At 33.0% G+C, this 18,430-nt stretch overlaps 3 protein-coding genes and 1 non-coding gene across 7 annotated transcripts; 3 read left to right on the forward strand and 1 right to left on the reverse strand.

Moving 5' to 3' along the window:
• The first annotated feature begins 2,283 nt into the window (after nt 1-2,283).
• Nucleotides 2,284-7,475, forward strand: LOC118041499 (ATPase GET3A). The gene is made up of 7 exons (XM_035048863.1): nt 2,284-2,668; nt 2,973-3,097; nt 3,779-3,929; nt 5,079-5,189; nt 6,029-6,167; nt 6,263-6,378; nt 6,742-7,475. Exons 1-7 carry the CDS (start codon nt 2,411-2,413, stop codon nt 6,916-6,918), a joined length of 1,077 nt encoding a protein of 358 aa, XP_034904754.1. The 5' UTR covers nt 2,284-2,410; the 3' UTR covers nt 6,919-7,475.
• Nucleotides 7,476-8,401: 926 nt separating this feature from the next.
• TRNAL-AAG (transfer RNA leucine (anticodon AAG)) lies at nt 8,402-8,482 on the forward strand. The gene has a single exon. It is a non-coding gene; the product is annotated as a tRNA-Leu (tRNA).
• Nucleotides 8,483-9,299: 817 nt separating this feature from the next.
• Nucleotides 9,300-10,396, reverse strand: LOC118041897 (ubiquitin-related modifier 1 homolog 2). Its single transcript, XM_035049404.2, has 4 exons — nt 10,267-10,396; nt 10,073-10,148; nt 9,870-9,952; nt 9,300-9,684 (listed from the first exon to the last, which is right to left on the reverse strand). Exons 1-4 carry the CDS (start codon nt 10,287-10,289, stop codon nt 9,567-9,569), a joined length of 300 nt encoding a protein of 99 aa, XP_034905295.1. The 5' UTR covers nt 10,290-10,396; the 3' UTR covers nt 9,300-9,566.
• A 657-nt stretch (nt 10,397-11,053) lies between these two features.
• Nucleotides 11,054-16,583, forward strand: LOC118041505 (peroxisome biogenesis protein 16). Of its 4 annotated transcripts, XM_035048877.2 has the most exons (9): nt 13,470-13,595; nt 13,630-13,751; nt 14,315-14,372; nt 14,752-14,968; nt 15,063-15,349; nt 15,445-15,695; nt 15,847-15,914; nt 16,024-16,085; nt 16,206-16,583. In XM_035048877.2, exons 2-9 carry the CDS (start codon nt 13,683-13,685, stop codon nt 16,265-16,267), a joined length of 1,074 nt encoding a protein of 357 aa, XP_034904768.1. In that variant the 5' UTR covers nt 13,470-13,595; nt 13,630-13,682; the 3' UTR covers nt 16,268-16,583. The 4 variants fall into 4 exon arrangements, with proteins under 4 accessions (XP_073260726.1, XP_073260727.1, XP_034904769.1 ...); XM_073404625.1 differs by lacking the exons at nt 13,470-13,595; nt 13,630-13,751 and adding an exon at nt 11,054-11,416; XM_073404626.1 differs by having other exon boundaries at nt 13,436-13,751.
• The last annotated feature ends 1,847 nt before the right edge of the window (nt 16,584-18,430 follow it).

Below are 18,430 nucleotides of genomic sequence, written 5' to 3' on the forward strand. Positions count from 1 at the left end.
AATTAAGATAATTTTCACTTTGCCGCAGGTTGAATTAACATAATTTTTAGAGAAAAAATAGAATATGTAATTGCAAGTGTTGTTATTTTTTTCTGATCAAGAAATATTTTAATTGTGAGGTGAAAATTTGAGACGTGTTTTTTTAAAAAATCAATAATTATATGCGCAGATAAATATAAATTCTTTTTAACAATAATAAGAAAAAAAATTGAAAAACTGAAAAATAAATACAAATTAAAATATAAAATATCTTGTCACTGCAGGGAGTTGTTCAATTATTCTCATTTATTTATATCCCATTATTTTTTTTAACAACAGCAATAATTTATTTTATTGAAATAAAATAATATGCTAGTATAATTCCTCTATTAAGTTTTTTCATCCTGTATGTCCTTTACTTAATAAAAATAAAAATAAAAATAAAAAACAGTTCTGACAAAAATCAAACAAATTTTGAATGCTTTTAAATCAAAATAAAAAATGTGTCCCTCAAAAGCAAGTTTAAATTATTATTTTTTATATAATTATGATGCAAATATATTAATAATATAAGAATAATACATTATTACTCGTGTGTTGTTGCAAGGAATGTTTTCGATAATGTTATCAAACCTGATTCTGCCCACTAGATCAACTTGAAGAACCCATTTTCTAAGTTATTATCTAACACAAGTTTCAAATTAAATATTCTTTGAGTTGAGGTTATATAAATTAATTAATCAGATAATTTCCAAATATGACTTAGCGACATATTCAAAACCTTGTTTAATCCTAACAAAATGGATGCAATGCTTTTTTAGTTTTTTTAATTTTAATATTGAAATAATAATATTTTGTATTGATCCGGATCAAATTAAGTTAACTCATTAAATATATAACTGAAGTCATGAATTTATTGTCTAATAACTTTATTATTTGAAATTTATTTTTTTATTTAATTACAAAATAATAAAAATAAACATGCATAGGAAACTAATCGAATAATTTTTTTAAAAAAATCATATAGATCACACAAAAAAAGAGAGCTTGCTGATGTTAAAAAAAATGCTATAATTTTATTCAAAAACAAAATCAAAATTACTTAGTAATGACCTCCTTAAATGAGCTAGGATCAAAATTTTATATCATTTAAAGAAAATTATCTTGATTTAACATGTTAAACTCGCAATACAAGTTATTAGACTAAAAAAATTCATATAAAAAGCAAACCACAATAAATCATAAAACTCAATCTTTCATAAATCAATTTTTAAAATATAAAATTAGAAAATGAAAACACACACATATAAGCAACACTCCTTTTAGTTGTTTGTTAATAATATCTTTTAGTTATAAAACTTAATCTATAACCCAGTTCAAGGTCTAAGTCATGAGTTGAGTGACTCAATTAAAATGGTATTGTTTCAAGATTTAAAAAAAATATATGTTAAAATGATGTTGTTTTAGGGAAAAAAAAAGTTAGGTCCTATTCAAATTTTGATTAAGTTGATCGAATCTTGAATTAATTCATGAAATTGATTGAATTTAACTAAATTAATTTTTACTCAATTCAATATAAAACCTAACCTGAATCAAATTCAGATGAATCATCATGTTTATATGTTAAACAGGCTTAATAAGCTAATTGAATTATTTAGCAACAAACTATGGTATTATATTGTAAGTAAATTTATTTTATTAACATAAGCTCAACTGATTTATCATTTATCATCTATTATTATTATAATTACTGGTTATTTGACTTATCAGATACTATTTAGTATATTATATGTTATCAATTATTAAATCTTTGTGTTTTTATTTCAAGTTATTAAATACTTAGCTGAAAAAAATAAATCAAATTATTTAAACTAAAAAATTAGTTAATTATCTAATAACATCAACCTTATTCTCTAAACATTTTGAATTTTGAGATTTTTAATATTTAAGTACTTTCTTTAAATTTTCTTTAACTACTATCAAATTTAATTTTAATATCCATTTCCAGTTATAATGTAGTTTGTGTGTTCCTTCATTAACTACAAGGATAAGGATAAGACTATAAAAAATAAAATTTTCATAAATCTTTTAATTTCAACATAAATAACCTGATTTTTACTAGATTAAAAAAAAAATACTTGGTGATGCAGGAAAAAAGTAATTCATTGTTCATACTTAACTGTTACCAAGTATTTGTGCTTTGGAATCGTATCGTAATCGGAAAACTCATTTGTAATAGCCCGAGAAAACACCATGGCTAGGCCCATGATGCACACATATATATATGCGTAAAATTTAATCCTTAAACGGTACGGTACTACTACTTGGATTTGTTGTCTGTTTAGAAAGAGAAAAAAGAAGACCCAAAACTGAAGCAAAAACAAACGAAGGACAGACATCCATCCAAAAAGAACGAAAACTCGGTAAAAACATGTCAACAGCAGACATACCAGAAGGAACTGTAAGGAACATACTAGAACAAGACACACTCAAGTGGGTTTTTGTTGGAGGCAAAGGTGGTGTAGGCAAAACGACATGCAGTTCGATCCTTTCAATTCTCTTGGCTCAAGTCAGATCTTCTGTTTTAATCATATCTACTGATCCAGCTCATAATCTTAGTGATGTGTTTCAACAACGATTTACAAAGACTCCTACTTTGGTTAATGGGTTCAGCAATCTATATGCTATGGTAAAGTTTGGATCTTTTTTGGTTTCGTTATTGGGGGTTTGAAAGGATTTTTATTTTCTTTTTGGATTTGAAGATGAATAGTTGATGAATTTAGTTCTTTTTTAATTTTTGATGTTTGGTTTCTGAAGAGCTCAGAAATTGAGCTTTTGTTGATTCTTTTATTTTTAAAGAAGCTGTCTTTGAAGAGGTTGGATTTTGAGTTTTTATTTTTTATTTTGTTAATTGAATTGGGAAGTTGTTATATTGGCTGTTCATGTTGTGTTATCTAATCGTGGCATTGTTTGGGCAATGCTGCTTTTTGCAGGAGGTGGATCCTAATGTTGAAAACGACGATATTGGAGGAAACGAAGGAGTGGATTCTTTGTTTTCCGAGCTTTCGAATGCAATTCCTGGGATTGATGAGGCCATGAGTTTCGCCGAGATGTTGAAGTAAGAACTATTTTTCCATCGTCTTGACTATTTTGCAATGTTGAGGTGCATTACTGGATCAGTAATCCTTATGATCTTGTGGCTTAATGTTTGATTGACTTTCGGGGTGGGAATTTTATGCTTGTTTTCTTTTTATTTATTGAGGATTGTTCTGGGGTTTCTTCAGAGTTTGCAAAACTGAAAAAAGATGAGATTTATGGTGTTATTAGTTTCAGGAATGTTCTTTTGTTTCAATTACAAACACTGTTCAGGAGTTAACTTTAAGTGAATTTATTTGTCTGCAAGTTATAGTTGAGTTGAGTACTCATTCTAAAAAATTAGGCTTCCTGCATGTTATTCAAGTTCTGCTGCACATTTTCAGTTTGTCGGTGTTATTTATTTGTTTCCATCATTTGAATCTTTGATCAGAAAGTCTTGAGCAAGTTCTTGAGATGGTCTTTTACAAAATTCAGTTTCTTATAGTTTTGTTTAAAATGTAAGTGAATACATTGCATTGTTGTATGCGGAGCATTTTTCTGCCTTACCTACACTGATATATTATTCCGGTCCTTGCCAAAGGGTTTGCTGGGTGACACAGGGTGATTACTCTCTCCGCAGCCTTTGCTTAACAAAGTAGTATCAACTTAATGTTTTCAATTATCAAGAATCGAATGCTTGCTGCTCAACTTATTTGTTTCGCAGGCTGGTACAAACAATGGGTTATTCCTGTATTGTATTCGATACAGCTCCAACTGGTCATACACTCCGGCTATTACAACTTCCTTCAACTTTGGAGAAGGGGCTTCAAAAGGTGATGTCTTTGAAAAGTAAATTTGGCGGCCTAATTAGTCAGGTATTTCTTTCGTTGTTATAAGTATTAGCTTTTTAATTCAAGTGGCAGGTCACAATTTTTGTTTGTCTTTGACTATATGAAAGTGGAAACAGCTATTTACTAAGTTTATTTGTCTCTTTTCTTGCCAGGTGATGCATATGTAATAAGTTATTTCAAACTGTTCAGATGCCGAGTTTAACTGCTTTTTTACATTCCTAGTTTAGCATGTTCTAAGAATTGAAGTGTTGTGTTTCCTTTCCTTCCAACATCTGTTTCCCTTAGCTTAATGGCTAGGAGATAAAAATATGGTGCCCTGTAACGTGTCGTGTTCTATTTTGGAAAATTTTGATCTATGCAATTTATGATGATCCTTTGTTGTTTGGGTTTCATAGTTGTTACTTATTTTACAGTTTTTGTATCCACGGGGCATTGATTATTTTCAGTGCTCCTTTCCTGTCTGCCACCATAGCATGAAAGTATAATTGCTTCTGTGCCCTTCAGCTTTTATGTAATGTTTGAGTTGGGTGGTGGAATGAACATTCAATCTCCAATGTGCCAGTTCAATATTTGAGCCTTTGGCCTGTGCATGACTGCATGTTCATTTCCTGTTCGTTGCTGTCCTTTCTTTCCCCTGGTTACTGTTCATACATTAGGCATGAATGGTGCGACCAAAAATATACTGAACCATCCATGATCGGTGGGCCAGCTATAGGAATGGCCTCAGATGGCAGTGGTAGGTTATAATCTTTCCTCTTCTCCCTTATTCTCTTCCTGGTATTTGAATGTTGAAGCTTTTGATTAAAGAGCTGAATCCAGAAATACTAGGTTTAGGAAGAAGAAGAAGAAGAAGAAGAAAAGATATAATAGGATAGAAGAAGAAAAGATACAATAGGATTTACAGTTCCTCTTGCTTTAGAATTTGTGATTCTGTCAGCGGTCTTCTGTTACTATAGCTACTTGTCATTTGGAAGAAGTGTAGTGTGTTGCTCTTTCCATTTTGACCATTGATGTCTGAGAATAAATTTTAGCTTCTGATTACAGGATTTCCCTTTCCCATGCAGTTGAGTGACATTAAGTTTCACACCTTTGTATCACTAATTCTCTTGTCACTTTTAATTATTAAAAATACAATGATGTACAATTGCTAAGTTTTGGAATTGTTTATGGCAGATGACTCGTCTATTTGGCCTTGATGACGAATTTGGCGAGGAAGCAATCTTGGGAAGGCTTGAAAGCATGAAAGATGTGATTGAGAAAGTCAATAAGCAATTCAAAGACCCAGTAAGATCTTCCATCTGTGTGATTGTGTTTGTGTACATTTAATTGTTAATTATGCTATGTTTCAGTTGCAGAGTTTTTTGTTTGATTGTATATTTATACCTGATTTTATTTAGAGGATTGAAAGACTTCCACTAACTCATTATTGCTTTAGGGCTCTGGTATATATTTAATGAAGGTGTCTGAAGTAATGGTAATAAAAAATTATTGGGTTTAGGATGTTCTTGTCATTACTGTCATTCTCTCTCCTTGTTGTCTGGAATTATTGTAATTATTGGCATATGGCAGTGTAGTGCTGTTAAATTGGATGGAAGACTAAGTGTCTGCTGTATCACATCATGGCTGCCTTGCATATAGTTAGAGCGTATAACTATCTTTAACATGGCCATCTAATTGAATAATTCTTGTCAGGGACTGAACTACAGCATGCTTTGGGGGGGGGGGGGGGGGGGGCATGGCACCCCAAAAGTTTAAAATATTTTAATTTTGATCCTTAAATTTTTAAAATTTTCATAATAGTTATGCATTCAACCCCTCAAAAAATAAAATAGTTGCTCTCCAACCTTGTAGTTTTTATGATCGTACCCCATTTAAAATTTTCTAGTTCCACCCCTGTTTCTGGTGTTTGGTTTTCTCTTGCTTTTAATGCTGATGACATAAGATACTGTAGATTTGCAAGTCTAGAAGCTATGACTTGCAAAAATTCTTGATGGGCTGTATTCTCACTGAAAATTTTCACTATATAGATGGCATTTGTGTTTTCCTGTTGGACATTCCAGTTTCTTTATCACTTTTGTCTTTTTTTTCATCCGACTTTATGCACTTGTGTTTCTTGCTTCCAGGACTTGACAACCTTTGTTTGTGTTTGCATTCCCGAGTTCCTCTCCCTTTATGAAACTGAGAGACTGGTTCAGGAGCTTGCCAAAGTTGAGATTGATACACATAATGTTATCATTAATCAAGTCCTTTATGATGAAGAAGGTGTTATCAACGTCCCTTACCACCTCATTATGCTTTTCATATTCTTTCTTAGATAAATACTAGTTAACCATTTTTGGTTGGTGTTTTTATTCTAGATGTCGAATCCAAATTACTCAAAGCAAGAATGCGGATGCAAAAGAAGTACCTTGATCAGTTCTATATGTTGTATGATGACTTCAACATTACAAAACTTCCATTGTTGCCACGAGAGGTAAACTACTTATGCCATAACCTTTAGGACTTGCCATTGAACTTCTTTTTTCCATAATTTGCAGAGCTTGCTTGGCAACTCCTTTTTTTTTTTTTTCATGTTTTTAAAGCAAGCAAGTTAGCTTATGTGTTCCTATATTTTTTTATTACCTTTTATATATTTTAGGATGAGCAAATATGCGAATTTTTCCCAAAAGTAGTTTATTTTCCATTTAATCCAATTTGTTTTAGTTTTAGTTTTTGTATTCTGGAGATGGAGGAGTGAATTTTTTGTCTTTCATTCGGCTTCTTGCCTCTGTGATAACTTTTTTAATATATTTTATAAGTTAATCATCCATTTGATTAGCTAGATCTGACTTAATAGGTCACTGGAGTTGAATCTCTAAAAGCTTTTTCAAGAAACTTCATATCACCATATCAACCTTCCACCAGCAGAGGTACCGTGGAAGATGTAGAACGAAGGATATCCACCCTAAAGCTGCAGTTGGAAGATACTGAAGCAGAACTAGACAGACATCGCAAAGGAAAGCAAAAGGTTTAGACTCCGCATGGTCAGCCATTTTGTAAGAGTTGTCAATTAGATCGCGTCCAGTCAGGTCATTTTGGGCTGATGGGAAGGAGAGTCAACGCTTTATTGAAGCTCTGTATGATGTTCTGGGCACATCAATGATTTATCAACTTATTTTTTTTTGTACCCTTACCTTACTACAGTGACTGTAATTCAAGAAACCTGGCTAGTCGCATCTGCTGAGCTACTTGGGGATAAAATGATGGACGATAATGAAGAAAAGGAAAACGCAGACTAGTTTGGTAGAAATCTTAGGTGTCCCATTTCTTACGCACCAAAATAATGTGTAATTCAAAGTTTCAAGCTTGATGAAATAAAACAACAAAAATGTAAATTTGGTTTCATACTTTTCCTGTTAGGCTGGTCATACAAGGGGGAGAGTTGAAGGTGCCAAGGTGGGTGGCTCCGCTTCTTTCGATCTTATGTTTCAGGGATGAGATGCCAAATTTGCTGCTGTATACTCCGATGACCAAACTGTCATTAATTAGCTCTAGGTGTGGTTTGTATTTCAGGTGAGCCTATTCATCCTCGTTAGGTTTTTTCTTTCTTTCTTTTCCTATTGTTAGGAGATGCATGGAAATATGGTGGGATTAGTTTGCCCTACATGGTTAGGTCCATCAAATTTTTTTATCGTAAAAAAACAACATTCAGGTGGTGCTATCCGTTTTTCAGGAAAAAAAAAAAAATAAATTGTGTGGGTTGATCTAATATAACATGATTAATTTAATAAATTTAAAAATAACCAAGATAACCGATTTAAAATATAATTTGATTAAAAAAAATCATAATATTTTTAAAAATATAAATATGAAAACATATTGGATCAATTCAAGTAAACCTGAATTAAAGTGTTAAATTTGTTACTCGGATCATAAAATTAGGATACTTATAATTATCATAAAAAATAAATTAAAATAAATTATAAAATTCAATTCTCAATTAATTTAATGTTGAAGAATAAAATTAAAAAAAAAATCAATTAAAAAAAAAAACAACTTGAGTTAACCTAGTTTAAATAATCAAACTTGTAAAAATAATAAAACCAGAATAATTTTATAAAAAACAAATAGATTATAGAAATTAATTAAATATAAAATTAAAAATTAAAAATAATTAAAGAAAAAAAATCAAGTTAATTAGTTTAAAATTTTAGTCCTTTATATTAAAAAAAATGAAAAGATCTGAACCCATCCAAATCATATATTCAATAATTTGAAGCTTATGCCTTGATTGTGTATTTTCGTGTAAGAAAATGCCTGGACAAGGATCATGGGGATGTGTTTTCCTCCACATAAAATCAAACTTTTCACGAACCAGAAATTTATTTTAATTATTTAAGGGATTTTGCTTGGTATTCTGCAACCTGGTCGAAGGACCAGGTCATTATGTTGGATAGATCAACCAGTAGATTGCGTATTGTTTAACATTTTTCACTGAAGCTACTCCATCAAAAGGTGTTGAGATGGCCGAGTTGGTCTAAGGCGCCAGATTAAGGTTCTGGTCCGAAAGGGCGTGGGTTCAAATCCCACTCTCAACATTTCTTCTTTTTCCTTCGTTGTTTTCCCTCATCATAATCTCTTGCTTTTTTAGAGCAGAAAAGCTTGCCTGCCAAGCTCACTGAGAATGGAGTCGTGGATTTAGTGATAGTTTCATCCTTCGCTTGACTGCTGATTACAGATAACACGCCATGTTGTGTGTAGGTCTCAGGTGTATTGCCAATCTGGTAAGCTTTTTTTTAAATCATACCCCAGGAAATGGATACTAGGAAAGCTACTTATCTCAATACAATTAAAGAATTTGCGTTTTTTTTTATATAGTTTTGTATAAAAAACAATAAAGCACCTAAACATACTTTTTTAATTGGTGAGAAATTATGATTCCAGTTGAAAACATTGTGATGGCTAAAATAGGGCCTCGTGCCTTCATCCCCTTCCTAACTCTTAAAATGTGTTGAGAGGTTACAGACTCCTTTCTCTTGTTCCATCAGTACATGTTGTGTGGGCATCGAAAGCAGAGTTTTTATCACAGATCGTTTAACTTCAATACAACGGGTTGTGGTTAGCAAGCAATCAAAGCAGATCAATGCCCAGATAGTGCAGAATTTCTTTCTGGTAAATTGTGAGTAAAAAACAGTTGTAACCTAATGACAGAGGACGGTTTGGAAAACAAAGGGATTGTGACGTATCAAGGAAAATGTTGCCTTTGGACTAGCAATGCGAACCCGTCCTGTGAAGTTGCCTCGAGGAACCTATATACAAGTTATACCACAGTTTCTCTGTGACATATTCCGGCAAATGCTCCGGTAAGGACATAAAAGTGACTGGTTTATCTTTCAAAGTGCTTCTTGAATGGTGTGGCTCTAAAATATCTACAAAACCTCCATTCCTTTCATGTAAATCACATTATCTGTCACTTATCATGAAAATAGTACAGCAACATCAACAGAACATACATTTTGCCACTGGGGCATAAGAAGTAAGAAGTTGAGGACGAAGTTAAAATCCCCATTCCCCTTTCTTTCCAAACCTTAAATTTCTTTCACATTAGTTCTTTAGTTTTGAGTTTCACAGATATGGCTTCAATCACTTATGATCTGAAAAGATACTATAACCAACCACATACTAACCACCGTGCAAGGTAGAGATAAAAACCACCACATCCTTCTCTTCCAAAGGCGTATCGAGCTGACCGCTAAGTTCCCAGTCACAATCATTGACAAGAACTAAAACTCCAGGTCTCCTGCATAGCAAATCACAGTCTCAACTTAATTGATGAAACTAATCGATACAAATAAGTCTTCAGCAAATGGAGCCAAGTTCCGATGCTTGTAATTAAACCAACCTTCATTTGCCTCATTTAGTGGTAAATTAGGCACAAGCTCACCAAGCAACAAAAAAAGGTAAAAGGCAAAGCTTCAAACTTACACAGAATCGTCTTTCATGAACATTTCTGGCCTCTCCTTGATCAGATTAGCACGAACCCACACAAGTAAATCTTTCATAGTTAACTGTAAAAGGCATAAATCCCAAAAACGATGATGTAGAGTAAGCACCACCTTTTTTGTCTTGTCAACTGCAATTTCATTCCTCTCTAAAATAAAATAAAATTAAAATTAATAATAATTCACCTTGTCTACTTCATTATTAGGGCTAACATCCACATTATGAATCTTCACTGAATCACAGAGAAGCTCAAGCCCACCACTGCATCACACGAATCAAAATTACTCACTCAAATCTATACCATGATTTACTATGGAATAATAAATTCAATCAGAGAAACCTAAAGAATTCGGGGATATAAATTAGAATTTAAAGATACCCGAATTCAAGAGTGAGTTGCATGGTTCTTCAACGAATCTTTCTGCAAGAACCCTAGGGAGTGGTCGTCGTAGTAGTAGAGATTTCTTTCTTAAATTAAACAGGCTGCTGCTGTGCTGGCTATTTCCTTGCTGTTTTAACCCAATCCACCTAGTTAATGGGCCTCGGCCCAACTACCTTGAGTCCTAGGTTTTTCAAACATGATAAAACTGAGTTAATTTCACGCTTATTATTTAAGTTAAAGAGATTGATAAACTTAATTTCTGTCAATAAAAACTCATCTAAGCTAATGTTCTACATGTTCTTCAATGTTTTCTAAGAAGTTTAACTTTTGTTAAATATGACCTTGTCTTTAAATTGTTTAATTAATGAACACCATTTGTTTGTTTTTAAAATTAATTTTTTATATATATCTGTGTTGATATTAAAAATATATTTTAGAAGATAAAAAAAAATATTTAAAAATTGAATAGCAGGAACAAACTAAACTGAAGTGATTAAAAGTGGGGGGGAAATCTTTGAAGTTACATTCGACTAGTAGTGTAATAAGAATAATATAATCAGAGATATAAAATAAATATATTTATTAGACAATTTTTAAGTAAATTTTTATATTCTAATAAAAAAGAAAAACTGAGAGATTTATTATTCTATTTTTACTGCCTAACATAATGCCAACCAATATTTTCCCTAGTAATAAATAGCTAATAAGATCGCTTAGCAATGTTGAATAAATACGCAGCCCGTGGTTGTTTAGCTTAAATGCGAATTATTACAAAGTAAATGGACAGTGAGCTACCTCAATTGACAGGGACAACCTCGAATTTAAAGGTAGTAATTAGGACAGGTAAGGTAGAACTGGTTTTGGTCAAGATCGCGGCAGCAACAAGCTTAACTGTGCACTGAACAAGAGAATCAAAATGCATGACCAGCTGCTGCTGCAAGAATCCAAGGGAGAGGACGGGATCAAGAAAGAAGAAATGGGAATTTCTCACTCTCGTGAAGATGTTCAAGCAAGCCAGCTAGAAGCCCAGATGGAGAGCCAAGAAGTGGCAGGAGGGTGCTGCAGCTTGTATTGGAGACGGTGGCAAGAGCTATGCACCGCCACGCCTGCACCTGCTAAAACCTGCTTCTTTCGATTTACTGCTAAAGTAAGTGCCAGTTAACTATACACACAAACACCTTTCATTTCATTAATTTCCAGAATATATGGGAATATGTTTTTTTAGTTTTTTTCAAATTAAAGAAAAGGGCTAAAAGTCGCTATAGGGATAATAGGGAAAAACTTGGCTCTGGTGTACGCCGGAAAATCGAGTGACTCCATTAGCCAGCCGATCTAGTTAGAACTGGATATTCAGAGGATACTGTTAAACTCGGCCAACACCGGTGAAATCTGGTGGTCGGACTTCTCAGGTCAAGCATTGACCCGCAGGAAATGAAAGAAAACTTACTGCTTGTAGGATTTGAAGTTGATGTCTCTGTCTCGTAAATTATTTTGTATGCACATGGCACTTTGATATTTCTTATTTTATGCTTCATCCTAACAATTTTTATTCTGTGATTTCTACCTGACCAGATATATTTCTACATGATATTCGATATAATTGTTGTTCTTCTTACTCTCATGATTTGGTTTCTAGCATAAAAATCCACGTATAAAAGTTAAAATATTTACTGTTAAAAAAATAGAATTGAAGATGTAATTGAAAAAAAAAAAATTTCTAGTTTTGAAATAATTTGTTGTCTACTTTTTTTACTAGTAGTGTAATTATAATATTATTTTTCAAGCATATTTAATTTTTTATTATCCATAGCATAACCGATAATAAATAGCTAATTAAATTTTTGGTGTTATTTTATGTAAAAAGCACAAAATTTAGACATGGGAGTTCTTGAAAAACCAAAGTTGTCAAGAATTGTTATTCTACTTAAATTGACAACTTCGTTAGAATTGTCTCTTTAACAATTGTAATGGTTAATGGTTAATTTTTAAAATCAAAAGCCACATCTTTTTGAAAAGGACACAACTCTTCAAAAGTCTATTTTAAAAACGCAATTTTTCATTAACAATGATGAACCATTAAAACTTTATTTTGAAAATGGTACAAACGGTATTTTATAAAAAATTAATTTATTTTTGTTAAAAAATATTTTTTTATATATTTTGAATCGTTTTGATAGGCTGATTTGAAAAATAATTTTTAAAAAATAAAAAAATATATTATTTTAATATATTTCAATATAAAAAACACTTTAAAAAAACAACAATAACTACACTATAAAAAATGTCCTAAATTTATTAAAGCCTGAGAAACTTGTATGGAAGTGTAGTTATAGTTGTTTTTCAAATAACTTTTAGTACTAAAATATATATCAATGATATTTTTTTATTTTAAAAAAATTATTTTTGACATCAGCACATTAAAATAATTTGAAAACATTAAAAACATATTAATTTGAAGTAAATAAAAAAAATAAAAAAAATTAATTTTTTTAAAAAATACTTTTAAAAAGCAAAAATAAAATAATAGGGATATAATCGTTCGCATATATGAGACGTGCGTGCCTCTTAGCTGTTTCTACTGCTCTGATTTAAAATGTAGTATAAATTATATTTTATAAAATTTTAATTATTTTAATAATTTTTTATATTTTAAAATTATTTTAATATATTTTAAAAAAAATACTTTAAACTTTGAGAACATCACAATCTCAAACACACGGAGCACTAGCGTATGGCAGCGGAACCCAGTCCATTATCCAGTCCCCATTTTCTCTCCTTCTACTCTTGAATCTTGATACAAGGACACGAAACTTTCACCTTCGATACAAGATCTCCACCACACAAATTGTGATCCAACGGCCAACTATCCATCTACTGATATTAACCTGCAACCCCCGAAAACACGTACTCTGACATCACACGGTTAGACACATCAAACTCTTATCCGGATGAACGGATAGGATAAAAAGAACTGCTTTGAACAAAACAAATTATCACACATTAACAAAACCCTCATTAGTCATTTCCTATCGTTTTTGTCTCTCCCTCTAACAACAACCGGCCCTTCTTCGAAGGCGGTGTTTACTTTTGCGTTTTAAAAATATTTTTTTTTATTTTAAATTGTTTTGACATACAACTATTATAAATTAAAAAAATATTATTTCTATAAATTAAAAAAAAAAAAAAAAAACATTTGCTACGCCTACGAGTATTATTGGTGGCATCCGCATCTCCTGAGATCGAAATTATTCGAAAGAGTTTTCTTGTTCTCTGTATTTCTTCATCTGGGCCTGATCCTATATCACTAGACAGAGAGTTAGATTCAAGTGAGCACTGTTAACTTTTAGATTCAACTAGTTGGAGAGCTGAGTCTCTCTGTGTGCTATTTTATTTTTCTTAGAGGTTTCGAAGCCATGGAGGCTTATAAGAAATGGGTCAGAAGGAATAAAGATTATGTTCACTCATTGGAGTCTCTTGCTAATGTAAGCCTAATCTCTCTATTCATTTACATAATTTGATTGTCTTGGCTTGGGGGTTTTCTTCTTGGTTCTTTGTATGACCTCTTAGGTTAGACATCGAGAAAATCCTGGGGAAAAAAAACTGGTCTTGAGATGTGTTTGGATATGAATTTGAGGTTATTGCATTTTGTTGCGACTTTTGAGTAGTGTTATCATAATTTTCATGGAGAAAATTGATTAAAGGACCTTGCTTTATGAAAATTCTTGCATATTTTGCTGCGTAGATTGTTTATATTATCCATCGTTGATGAGAGAAAATTGATCAGGGACAGGAAGTATGTTAAGATATCAGAGGTGGTTTTTGTTTCATCTATGTAATGAATTTGGTTTTTGTCTTAGCTTGTTCCAGTTAAGAGTCTTTGTTTCATAGAATACTGTTCAGCCTCATTGATTGTTTTAATAGTTTGGATATTACCGGTACTTGGCAGTGGCATAGAAATGTGATAATTTCTGGTGAATTTGTTGTGGATGCGCTGCATGTTTTTGAAAACTGTTTTCTGATATGGGTATTCAAAAATTTTGCACAGGGATTGACATGGCTTCTTCCTGAACGGTTTTCCGCCTCAGAGATAGGACCAGAAGCAGGTTTTGTGAAACTTTGGTAACTTTTGGCTATTTCTTGTTAGCTTGGCTTTTCCTTATTAAGTAACCTTGGAACATGGTGGGAATTATAAACAATTTTATACGTCAAGATTTATGTTTTCTGTTGCTCCCATCCTGAACCAATGAGAAGTAGCAACTCACACTCACGCAGCTGTATTAGGTTCAGTTTGGAGTTTTATTGCTTTCTCAGGCTCCACAAGTAAACAGTTAAAATCTCCAAATTTGAGTTCTGTTTAGCCTTGTCTTTTTTCATCTCACAAACCAAATGACGACTCCTTTATCTTTTTCTTTCCTTTTGTATTCATTTACATTGAAAAGTTAAAAATGCTGCTATATTGAGACATTTAGAAATTATCTGCAGTAACTGCAATCTTGGGCATTGTCACTGCTATAAACGAGCATATCATCGATACAGCTCAAAACCAGATGCTTGCTGATCCCGTGAAGCCTAATTCCTTCCCATATTCGTTGTGCATATCTGCTATAAAAGATTTGGAAACATTGGTTGAGGTTGCAGCTCAACATTATTATGGTGATGATAAGAAATGGAATTTCATTGCTGTTACAGAAGCTACGAAGTAAGCAGCTTTATATTATTTGACTCTTATCTCATTCAGCTGGGCTTTTAGAATTGTACCGGCATGTTGATATTTCTGGATTCCTGTAACTCAGGGTGCTAGTTAGGCTGGCTTTGTTCCGGAATAGTGGATATAAGATGCTTCTGCATGGAGGAGAGACACCAAATATTGAAAAGCATTTGGGTTTCCCAAGCTCGCAGCATAATGGTGGGGGTTTCCAAAAGCACGGAGCCCACCGTGGCTCTAATGGACAGAACCCATGGAATCTAGAAGGAAGGGCATTGTGTGCACTGAGCAGGTTTGGAGAAAATGCCAGGATGGGTTCTGATCCAGTGTGGTTGCACGGGGTTCAACATAAGCAAGCTATCATGGAGCCTCCACGTATAATCATTCTTAATAATTTTGTTTTGGGGCTAGATGAATAATATAGAATCTACAAGTCAACTCAAGTAATATTTGAAATTGTACCTTGACAGCTCAAATGATTGAGAGGCCATCGCTTTCCATGATTTTATCTGAGAAAGGTGTTCAGGGGGCATTATTTCTCATGGGAGAGGTACTGTTCATTACAAGACCCCTTATATATGTGTTGCTCATCCGAAAGTATGGAATTCGGTCGTGGATTCCTTGGTTTCTTTCTCTGGCTGTAGACACTATAGGAGCAGGCTTTTTAACACAGGTTACTAAATCAAGGGATTATCATCTTACCGCTTCTGAACAGGATGAGGTTAGAGTTTTGCAGAATTTTACTGTTTTCCAGTCCATCTTCTTCAGGATGATCCTGTCCGCTCTTAATTTTTCATTTCTTTTTGTGAATGTAATACTCATTAATTGATGGATTTGATGCTAAAGGGATTTTGATGTTATGTTTGAATCAGTTGAAAAGAAGAAAATTGTTGTGGGCGCTTTACCTTATGAGAGATCCATTCTTTAGCAAGTACACCAGGTAATGATTTCTTTCCTAAGTTTCTTGCTAAGCTTTGCTGTTTCGTAGCGGCAATCTCCACAAGATAAAGTAATTTAAGATTCAACACTATTTTTGTTAATCATTTCAGGCAAAGACTTCAAAGCACTGAAAAACTACTAGAACCCGTTCCCATCATTGGGCTTCTAACAGGTGCGTGGTGTTTATTTCTTTTCAGTTTTACTTCTTTGTTGCATAATGTTTGCACCTTGATGATTGAGTTTGTTTCTGGAAAATTCATGTTTTTCATACAATTATCTTATGAACATTCAGCGAAAATTGTTGAGCTTGTTGCTGGTGCTCAGACTCGGTACACCTACATGTCTGGATCATAATGGACAGCGCAAGAAGTTGGATTTCCAAATTTTTTATGATTTTTAGGTGAAGTTATTTCCAAAGTAATAGGAATTTGTCCTACTTTGTTTTCTCAATAGTTTTTACTCTGGATGCAGTTACAAGTGTCAGATGACTGCCTCAAACTTGCATTGCTTTCATCTGTATCGTAAAAAATTCAACAAAATTTTGTAAAAAAAAATATCAGCAGTGAATTTTTAAGATATGTAATTTTGTTATATCCTCAAACGAATGCTTTGCTTACCTTATGAAGTTTGAAATACACTATGGGAAAAAAAAAAAAAAAATTATTTTCCAGATTATGTGAGAGTAGCTATGATTCTGTGTGGTATTTGATGCTTTAGCATGGCCATGCACTCCACTACACTTTCGAGTATTCTTGCTTTTCCTAGTATCTGTTGATTTGCTCATGTAGAAGTGTCTAATTCTCCATAACTGGGTGAAAACTCCTTCTGCAACCCAAAAGGAGGGTCGGATCGTGATATCTATGTCATCTACTGTCTTACAATGGAAGTTCAAGTTTCCTAGTTTATTGTTAAAGCCATTTCTATGAAGTTAAAAGTAATAACACTCCCCAACTTACACCAACCCAATCGGTGGGGAAAGAACGGTGGTGACGGGTTTTCATGCTTAAGATTGAGTTATATCTTAGTCGTTATGTTTTTTTAAAAAAACAATATTAACAAGTCAGTTCTCTGTTTCGGAAGTTATATTTAGAACGGTGGTGACGGGTTTTCAATTCTTGTTTGTAGTTCTCTTATTTACATTGTCTTAACAATATGCGTCTGCTTCTGTGATGCTTTTATTCTCATCTGACCTCGGTTGAAAAAGGCCCTTTCAGCCTGCACTCCAGTGTTCTTATTCAAGATTGTAATCTTCATCCCTGAAACCCTTTAAACGAATAAATGCCTGTGTCCAGGGGTGTGGACTGTAATCTTCATCCTCTAAACGAATTAAATGCCCGTTTCTAGGGGTTTGGTGTTCCGTTTAAGACTTTTTCTGGGAGCTGACGAGAGAAGGGAATTACCAAAACGTCTTCTTGGGACCTTGAGTCGTTTAAATGTTGAGGTCAAAAGATAAAATAGATTCCTTGAGTTGTGTTCTTCAACAAATATTTAATAAACAATATAAAAGTCAACTGCTATGAGTTAATACAAATTAGGAATTATGGCTATACAAAGCGACGAGAGTAGCTGCAGGTCTGGGTCTAGTAGTCTATGACAGACTTTCACAGGAGATTACTGAAACCATCGGATTCGGAAACTGCAGCGAGCATATGATTTCTGATTTGAAATTCCTCGTACGCACGGTGGTTTGATACAGGATTTGTGATTAGAATGTTTCCCAGGTCCTGTTTTTTCATTGGGGATGAAGGGCCAGAAATCAGAAACTTCTTCACAGGGAGGCCACTGGCCATGGAGTTTCGGGACATGACCTGTGCCTCAACATCCATATTTGATTTTCCTGCAATGCATCCTAGCTCGAGTTCTTCTCTGAAATCATTATCATAATCAATGGTTGTACTTTGAAGTATTCTTATAATCCAGGAGTAGTCCGTCGTCCCCTGGCCGGAATGATGATAAACAACTCTGTTTTCCCGGCAACGAAGCCAACTTCCGATCCCAATCTTCCTTTCATTGATGTGAGCCTTTGTGACTCTTCGACCCCCCTTGAACACCCCCAGCCCATCTTATTGCATTTCAAACTTTCACAACGGGCCCTCATTCGATGAAAAAGCTGAGGAGAAAAATGTTGTCGTTTGTAGATAGTGACTTCAGCGCAATAGGTGATCGTCCTTATCTAATGAGAAAGGCGATTGTTTAGCAAAAAATAATTTTTTTCTATAGTTTTTTTTTCTTACAGTAACATTTAAAAAAAAAATTGTAGAAATTCCAGTGCCTTGAATTGAAGAGTAAATAAACGCTATTTCCTTATTCATGTTTTTTTTTTGGAAGAAAACATGGCATTTTTTTAAAATAAAAACTTATTATAATAACGAAAATCAGTTTTAATGAGAAATGAAAAACAATTATGAATTGATATTTTTACCAACATGTATAAAATATATATTCTATTATTATCGATTATTAATGAAGCATTTGTTTTTTAGAAATTCTAGTTTAAGGTTGATTTATAATTATTTA

The sequence above is a fragment of the Populus alba genome, chromosome 14 (assembly GCF_005239225.2).
Source record: "Populus alba chromosome 14, ASM523922v2, whole genome shotgun sequence".
NCBI classification, from domain to species: Eukaryota; Viridiplantae; Streptophyta; class Magnoliopsida; order Malpighiales; family Salicaceae; genus Populus; species Populus alba.

Excerpts from the sequence above, each read along its gene's own strand:
- LOC118041499 (XM_035048863.1), top strand. The coding sequence starts at position 2,411 with ATGTCAACAGCAGACATACCAGAAGGAACTGTAAGGAACATACTAGAA. Across the intron at positions 2,669-2,972 it reads TCAGCAATCTATATGCTATG|GAGGTGGATCCTAATGTTGA; the intron begins GTAAAGTTTGGA and ends TGCTTTTTGCAG. Across the intron at positions 5,190-6,028 it reads ATAAGCAATTCAAAGACCCA|GACTTGACAACCTTTGTTTG; the intron begins GTAAGATCTTCC and ends TCTTGCTTCCAG.
- LOC118041897 (XM_035049404.2), bottom strand. The coding sequence starts at position 10,289 with ATGCAACTCACTCTTGAATTCGG. Across the intron at positions 9,953-10,072 it reads CTAATAATGAAGTAGACAAG|TTAACTATGAAAGATTTACT; the intron begins GTGAATTATTAT and ends TGCCTTTTACAG. Across the intron at positions 9,685-9,869 it reads TTCATGAAAGACGATTCTGT|GAGACCTGGAGTTTTAGTTC; the intron begins GTAAGTTTGAAG and ends TTTGCTATGCAG.
- LOC118041505 (XM_073404625.1), top strand. The coding sequence starts at position 11,186 with ATGCATGACCAGCTGCTGCTGCAAGAATCCAAGGGAGAGGACGGGATC. Across the intron at positions 15,350-15,444 it reads AGCTATCATGGAGCCTCCAC|CTCAAATGATTGAGAGGCCA; the intron begins GTATAATCATTC and ends GTACCTTGACAG. Across the intron at positions 16,086-16,205 it reads CATCATTGGGCTTCTAACAG|CGAAAATTGTTGAGCTTGTT; the intron begins GTGCGTGGTGTT and ends ATGAACATTCAG.